The sequence below is a fragment of the Sciurus vulgaris genome (assembly GCF_902686455.1).
Source record: "Sciurus vulgaris genome assembly, chromosome: 11".
Lineage (NCBI taxonomy): Eukaryota > Metazoa > Chordata > Mammalia > Rodentia > Sciuridae > Sciurus > Sciurus vulgaris.
In genome coordinates, this window is record NC_136472.1 from 16,205,301 (window position 1) to 16,214,041 (window position 8,741).

General features: G+C 40.8%; 1 protein-coding gene across 1 annotated transcript; it reads left to right on the plus strand.

The window, feature by feature from the left end:
* Positions 1-6,616: 6,616 nt before the first annotated feature.
* On the plus strand, positions 6,617-7,582 carry OR10Q1 (olfactory receptor family 10 subfamily Q member 1; the record flags this gene model as incomplete). The annotated part of the gene is made up of 1 exon (XM_079103451.1): positions 6,617-7,582. One exon carries the CDS (start codon positions 6,617-6,619, stop codon positions 7,580-7,582), a length of 966 nt encoding a protein of 321 aa, XP_078959577.1.
* Between the last annotated feature and the right edge of the window lie 1,159 nt (positions 7,583-8,741).

Below are 8,741 nucleotides of genomic sequence, written 5' to 3' on the forward strand. Positions count from 1 at the left end.
CCTACAGCGACCATACAGAAGGGTCGTCCCTTAGCCTTTGCCTTAACTCTTAGGCTCTGGAATTTTTTTTTCAAATATTTTCTCTAGTTGAATTCACTTTAAGAGGAACCACTGGGGAAATTACTCCTCTTTGGGGACTCATTAATTTTAAAGAGATTTCATAAAGGACAGTGCATAATCTGACGAGATCAGACAAGACTGGACTCTGAGTAAACGTATCAGAATCCGCTTCCTATTGTGAAGGAGAACATATGTCTTCTCAGTCAGAACCGGAATTTGGATTGTTCCTCAGCATCACTTTTTGTAAAGATGTCCTTGTCACCCTGAGTAACACAATCACAAATTTCTAAATGTCTCCTCTCCTGCGTATCAGCACACAAAGGACACTTCCCCTTGTCATCTGGACGTTACGAAGGTATCACATACTCTCTGCTTTTCATTTCCAGGAGATGCCACCCAACAGGAAGCCATGGACCTTCATTCCATTTTACCTGTGAGAAGGAAACAGAAAAGCTCTCTCTGGGTGAGCTCCACCATCATCTACGGCAGGGACTCAACATGTCCTTGGAAAAGTTAATTTGCTCTGTAGTGAATTTCCTTAGGTGGCTAATGGAATGAAGGAAATTTTAAAGTGGCACAGGAGCATCTTGAAAGTCTTCTTTCATCTGATTGATTTTATTTTTATTTTCTTTCTAAGAATAAAAACCAAATTTCTACAATGCTTTACCTTAGAATCACCATAAACATCAATATTAAATTATGGATGACAAATGGGTTATTAAAGTAGGCTTTACAATCCACTTTATCAGATCCAGAAAAGGTAGCTCTAATAAGCAGGGTGTTATTCAGTTTCATGTATTTGATAACCATAAAGCCAGGATGGAATTCAGGTTTTCTGCCTTTTCTTCCTATATTCTTTCCATGGGATCATCCTAAAGAGAATAGCATGAAACTCATCTTTTTTCCTAAGAACCATCTTTTAAGTCATAAGTAGTTTAATGGTTCTATGTGAAAATAATGCATTCTATGGTAAAAAGTTTTGATATAAAGTTAAACTGATTGCTTTGTATCAGGGCCTCACAAAATACTCTCATGCTATTATGTATTGTGAACCTCTGAGAAATGTGAATCTTTTCCAATCAATCAAAAAAACTTTCATTTCTGGAGCATGATGAAGAATTCCCATTCTAAAGAAAACAGTTTAAGAGTTGGTTTCTTAGATGTTTGAATTCTTTCCATCCGTTGTGTTTTCCTATGAAGCTGTAGTTGGCAATCATGTCTCTTAATTCTTTAAAATCTGTCAATGTAACTGAGCACAAGACTTGAGTTAATGGCAGATACTAATTAATGTTTTCCTTCTTCATTATGTACTAGTAAGACATAGTGGCCTTGGAGCTGAGATGAGGAGGTTTTCTGGAAGTGTGCTGAAGGAACACTTACCACTGGAGTTGGGAAAATATGAAGGTCAGGGAAGGTTGACGCCTGGCTGAGCTTAGAAAGAGGAGCAGGTTATAGGTAGGAACTTAAGAGGAGCAGGGTGTCCAAGGCAGAGAGAGTGGCTGATGCAAAGTCTCCAGAGCAACAGAGACCAGGACAAGAAACAAGGTGGCCCAGTAGAGCAAGAGAAGAAACTGCAATAAGAAGAACGATAAAACACCTGTCACAGGTCAGGCAGTGCACCTGGTAATGCACCTCAATGATAATCGTACAGTGGCTCTCCACAGTAACCCTGTGGTGCTCTGTCAATCAAAACCTGAGACTCATAGAGATTCATCACTCTGTCCATGGTTCTAAACCAGGAGATGGCAGATCCAGAACTCACACACTTGTTGGGAGATCGAATGTCTCCTGACGGTGTCAGTAACTTGGGTAGGGCACAGTAGTCATTGCCATTGAGAGAGATAATTTGGGGAAGGAAATATTTTGAATAGCTCTCAACTGGCCCAACAAAGGATGCTGCCTCTCTCATCTGTGTGCATAATGTCACACTGAGTTTGGGTATTTGTTTCAGCTGCACTAACAGAATCATCTGTTTACACTCTCCTAACTAAGTTGCAAACCCATAAATGTAAATGAAAAGAGGGGTATACTAAAGGCACATACATGGGACCCACCCTCTGTAATTAGTCCAACTGAATGTGCATTCTGGCCTCAGAACTTCCATTTTCCTTTGAATAAGGCTTAATCTCTGGGGACCTCAGTTTTTGCATATAGGATATGAAAAGACAGAACTAAGTGGATTGCATGTCTTTATAGTTCCCAATTGTAGAGCCTCAGTTTTGCATATATTCTATAAATAAGCACACTTTGACCTGATTTTATAGTCGCTCCATCACTGCCTGACATTTTCAAGAGTGTTCTGGGCTTCTCATGTACATTGTTTATGTATTAGCAGTAGGCATATCTTACACATTGCAGGGCTGCCCCTCAGTCACTGAAGAAAGACTGCTCCACAGATGAGTTTCCAGCATCATCAAATTTATTGGTTAGCAAATGCATCAATAGTTTAATTACTGTACTTCCTACTGTCCTTTGGTAAGCTGAATCCATCTTACCCGACTTCTCCTTTGTTTCAGGTAGCAAATGAATATAAACAACCATTGGACAGAGAAAAGCCCCAATCTATAGGGGCCTAACGTAATTACAGCATAATTGATGTGTAGAAGGAGCCACTGAACATTGACTTTGAAAGGAAGTTTAAAGGATGTGAGATTTAATTCCAAATTAATTCAATTCAGTGAAAATAAAAATGATTATGTGGGGACAGGGGAGTAAACAAGACAAATATTCTTGGCCTTCTGGAGCTTAAATATAACCCAGACTAAAATGTTTGTCAAACTGGTATTGCCAGGTGTTCAGTATTTTGATCATCGGCTCCCAAAGAAGCAATATGGGTACCACAAATCAAGTGTACTCTGTGCACAGTGAGGATGGCAGGATTGGAAAGTTCTCTGAGAATAACTTTGAGGAGAATAGTAGAATATCGATAATGATAAAAGAAGCCCATAGAGTTGCATTGGACGGCTAGGTGATAAGGCAATGAAGTTTTGAACACCTTATATCTGAAATATCATGCTAAGTGAAATAACCCAATCCCCAAAAACCAAAGGTGGAATGTTTTCCCTGGTAAGTGGATGATGATATATAATGGGGGTGGGGGTGGGGGATGAGAGAAGAATGGAGGAACTTTAGTTATAGTCCATTCTGAAAGTGCTTAATTTATGGGTAATTTTTCCCCCTTCCCAGATGCTTACAAACCCTCTCTAAATGAGGAGGGGAGTATGAAAGATGGTTGAAGTAGACAGACATCATGACCCTATGTACATGTATGATTACATGAATGGTATGAATCTACACCGTGCACAACCATAGAAATAAAATGATGTACCCCATTTGTGTACAATGAATCAAAATGCTGTCTGTACAGACAAAAATTAATTAATTAAAGAAGAGAGAATGATGAAAGTCCAGAATAGAAAAAAATTTGTATATGAATTTCATATGCAGACATGAAATTAACAGTTGAACTGTATGCTTCTTCTGCACAGTAATATTAGCCTCACCAACTCCTGTTTTGGTCTGGGGCAAATCCCATAGTACCGAATGCAATCACCTAGTTCCTTCACTGTATTTCATCTCACTGTCCCAAATGTGTTGCTATTAAAAAAATAATGGCTAATAGATCATGGCAATGTGAATGTGTGTCACAACTAATCTGTTTAAGAAAAAAATTTCCAAAGGAACTCCAGGAATGCTTTGAATGAGGCAAAATGATTATGGTAAGTCAAAACCCTTTCAAAGTGACCACTCGGAAAGAAAAACTTATTTTCAAATGTAATTTGTATTTTTTAAGGTGATAGCCTTATCCTGAATGTATGTCCTTTTTCCTTGCCATCACCCTGTCATGGCCTGTCCTGGCAAACTTCAGGCTCCTAAACCCACATCTTGCTTGAACCACAGATGAGGCATGATTTGAACCAGATTTGGACTGTTTCTGTTCAGGTGCAACATTGCTCATTTGATGTTCATGTCTCAGTAAGACTGAATCATTTTCAAATGTTTTCTTGAGTCAACTTATTTGGTTTTTTTGATACATAATTACGCTTGTTTTACGGAAATCTCTCTTCCATTTTGTTTATTATTCTTCCTTTTCTCTTTTACTTTTTTCCTTATTATGCAAGGATCCACAGAGCAACTGCAAGACCTAAGAGGATGTAACTCTAGAGAAACACTGTTCCCTATTCCAGAAAAAAGATAAGGATTAAAGGGTAAGTATCCAAGGAAGTTACACCGTCCTAAGGAAAGAGGCATAGGAGCAGGTATGTCCACCAGACCCCATTATGTCTCAGGAACATTATACTTCTGAAATATTTAATCTTTCTAAATTCCTTATAAAGCTCCATATTCAAGTGCCCTATATTCACTAAGGGGCCAAGTAATATAGTCAATATAAAAATTATATTAGCAAGTGGGGAACTGGGCTCAAACAATACAAAATTCTGGCCATTGACCATCTGCTGTTCTTCCTTCCTAATACTTTGTTGAAATAATAAATACTAATGGAAGATTTTTAAGTCATTACATAACTGCAAAATTATATATGTTCATGACAAAATTTGTAAATATAGAAAACTTTAATCCATAAACAGAAAGATCTCAATTCCACTGACCCAGCAACACCCATTGTTACTATCTTGAAGTATGCACTTTTAATTTATGAATAAAGATGATTATTTTTAGTGGGATAATAAAACTAAAAGTAAATTAACTTAAACCATTCAAATGGACATTCATTCATCAATTTTTTGACATAATGCAAAAAAATTTACTTTTAGTTTTATGGTACAGGGAGTCAAAGCCTATGTGATTTTTCAAAGCATATTATTTTATATTACAACTTCCCCAGTCTTGACTTATATGTTCTGATAAAGCATTCAGCAACCCACAGGCTTTGTTGAGGAATTGTTTTAATTGTATTTCCTAGGATATGTTTCCTAAGTCCTTGTAAATCTGAGAAAGTCTTTCTGTTGCTTTTGAACATAAATCATTCACGCCTGTTCATCCACAATTTGTTTTTCTTTAAATTCTGTAGACAGTGCTCTATTGTCTCTTGGATCTTCTTTTTTATTAAAAATAAAGTTGTAGTCCATTCTGAAAGTGCTTAATTTATGGGTATTTTTCCCTTTCCCAGATGCTTACAAAACCCTCTCTTATCCTCCTGATTGTCCTAACACATAACTCAATTCTTATATTGCATTTTTAGGATCCTTGCCATCTTTCCTTATCTCAGAAAGCTGCACTTTAATTTTAACTTGACTGTTCAGTGCTCTGTCACTTGAATTTGTCCAAGACCAAAAGTTTAGGTTCCTGATTGGAAATTTAGAGAAAATTTTTAAATAAGAGGAAGTATATGAAGAACAAATATTGGAAAGAATTGGAATAAAAGATGAGTATAAATCAGAAAAGATTGAAATCAAAGATGTTTGCCTAGTTCTATGTGGAGTCAAAACAATTGGGTATAAAGGAAGAACTCATGAATAACCCACTAGATAGCCTATCATGGTATGCTTTTCCATTAAGCAATGGAAAGAAGAGTATGGCTACACAGAGCAGCAAGAATAACCTCTGAAGAAATAGTATTGAACCAGTTACAATAAAGTACATGCTTTATCCTTACATGTGTAAATTGAAACAGTTAAATTAAGCTGATGTGATAAAAGCCAACAGTGGTGGCCAGGCCCAGCCTATAATCCCAGAAGCTCAGGAGGTTGAGGCAGGAGGATCTCAAAAATCAAAGCCAGCCTCAGCAACTGTGAGGAACTAAGCAACTCAGTGAGACCCTGTCTCTGAATAAAATACAAAATAGGACTGGAGATGAGGCTCAATGGTCAAATGGCCCTGAGTTCAATCCCCAGTACCAAAAAAAAAAAAAAAAAAAAAAAAAGTCAACAGTCTACTGTTGGAAGGTTGCTTGTAGGTTCTTGGAATTGTTCTTAACCTTGACAGTGGTTATACTGGTGTATGTGCTATGCAAAAAGATAAAGTCGTATGTGTAGGATCTGTGAACTCCTCTGTGCACATGTTATATTTCATTAAGAATGCTTACCAAATGTGAAGCACCCAATAAATTATAAAAACATCTACAACAATATAACTCTTTAATTCAATGCAAGTAAAGTATTAACTCTGTAACTCTGTGTCAATAGGATTAAAAACGCTAGAGTGAGGGGCTGGGAATGTGGCTCAGTTGGTAGAGTGCTTACCTAGTATGTATGAAGTTCTGGCTTCAATCCCCAAAGCAAAAGAAGAAAATACCAGAATTGGCTTGCATTTGTTGTTGTTGTTGTTTGTTTGTTTTTAAAGACATTTCACCAGAAGTATCTCCATGTCTCCACACCAGGATCTTCCACAGAGGAGTGTCTACCCCACCCATAAAAGTTCCCAAGGAAAACATGCCAGACCCTCTGTCGCGAATTCATTCCCAAGCACTGAGGTTGGAAACCAGATACTAAATAAGTAATTCCAAGTCAAAACTCAGATTTTTAAGTCCCTGTTCGTGTGCGGCCGTGAAGCAACCCAACCAAATAGTGCTCCCCACTTCCCATGTGCAGGAGGCATGTCGTCTTGGAACCCTGTGCTCAACCAGTCGGGCCCCGCCGAGTTCGTGTTCCGCGTGTTCACCGCGGTCCCTGCGCTCCAGGCCCTCCTCTTCCTCCTCTTCCTCCTCCTCTACTTGATGATCCTCGGCGGCAACACCGCCATCGTCTGCGTGGTGTGCACACACAGCTCACTCCGCACACCCATGTATTTCTTCCTGTCCAGCCTGTCCTCCCTGGAAATCTGCTACACCTCTGTTGTGGTGCCCTTGATGCTGTCTAACGTTTTTGGGGCCCAGAAGCCCATCTCGTTAGCCGGCTGCGGGGCCCAAATGTTCTTCTTTGTCACCCTCGGCAGTACTGACTGCTTTCTCTTGGCAGTCATGGCCTACGACCGCTACGTGGCCATCTGCCACCCGCTGCACTACACTCTCATCATGACCCACAGGCTGTGCATCCGGATGGTGGTCGGCTCGGTGGGCCTGGCCCTGGTCCTCTCCCTGCAGCTCACCGCCCTGATCTTTACCCTGCCCTTCTGCGGACGCCGCCGGGAGATCAACCACTTCCTCTGCGACGTGCCCCCGGTGCTGCGCCTGGCCTGTGCAGACATCCGCGTGCACCAGGCGGTGCTCTATGTCGTGGGCATCCTGGTGCTGACCGTCCCTTTCCTGCTAATCTGTGTCTCCTACGTGTTCATCGCCTCCTCCATCCTGCGCATCCGTTCCGCGGAGGGCAGACAACGCGCCTTCTCCACCTGCTCCGCGCACCTCACGGTGGTCCTGCTGCAGTACGGCTGCTGCAGCCTGGTCTACCTGCGGCCGCGGTCCAGCACCTCCGAGGACGAGGACCGCCAGATCGCCCTGGTCTACACCTTCGTCACCCCCTTACTCAACCCTTTGATCTATACCCTTAGGAACAAGGATGTTAAAGGTGCTCTGAGGAATACCATCATCAGTAAAGCAGCCCGAGTCCAACTGAAGGCATAGGGGTTGGGGTGGGTGTCTGCCAGTTGTATGTCAATCAACTCTAAACGACAAATTGAATTAAAATATTTACCTTCCCAAACTTGGCATTTGATTTGGGGGGGGGGGGGGGGGGTCATATGTGCCTTATTTCCACTCATTTTTTGAAGTGCTTTAAACAAGATTTAATTTCTAAACAGAGCTTCCAATGAAGGACCTGTAGTCTACTTAGTCCTACTATAAAGGTTCTGAGTTCACGCAAGCAATTACTGTGTCAGGAAACCCCCATACCTGCAGTGAACGAAGGCTGGTACCTATAGACATGCCCTCCTGAGGAGATAATGACACTAATTCATCCGTAAGCGGTGTCTTACGTAAGGAAATGTCATAAAGACACAGTTTACAAAGGTGATGGCAAATCATAGCTTATTTAATGTATGAATTTCATTCATTCCATACATCTCAACTGATTGTCTTCATTTTCTTTCATTTTTGCCATGCCAGGAAGGGGACAGAAATTAGTTTTTGTTGACTAAGCCTCTGAGATTGCCTGCCATAGAAGGGTATTAAGGGCGACCTCTGATGATTGCCAGTAGCTCTTGGCGTGAGCGCCCCCTACTGGTGCTCCGCCTTCCTCACCACCTCACACCTTCATAATGACTGCTGCTCCTAGATCCACTCAGAAGGTCTTCAGGTACCTGTGTCCCAGTTCACATAAGCTCTCGAGTAGAATCCACATCCCTCTCTGGTGTTCACAGCAGACATCCTGCTCAACCTCTCGTGCACACCCTGAGGAACACCGAGGGGAAGAGGGATTCGGGGACAATTCCTACCTCCAGAAATGTCTGGAAGGGTCCAGCCTGCAAAACTGATTTCAGTGAACCACACCTGGAAGAAAGTGAGAGTATCTGCCTGCGAGTATGAAAACTGACCTAAGAATAGGTATAACTTTTCTGAATGCCATATGACTAAGTATGACAAAGGTCTTGAAACGTTTCTATCCTTTGATTTCATGTAATGTTGTACTCTAAAAACATTCATCTCAGTAAATTTGCAGCCAAACAAAATTAAAAAGATAAAGTTGCTGCTTACATAAATACAAAATGAAAACCAATTTAAAATCTATAAAATGGAAAGCAATTAAGAGCCATAAAATCACCCATCCCCATGAAACACCAGTGCC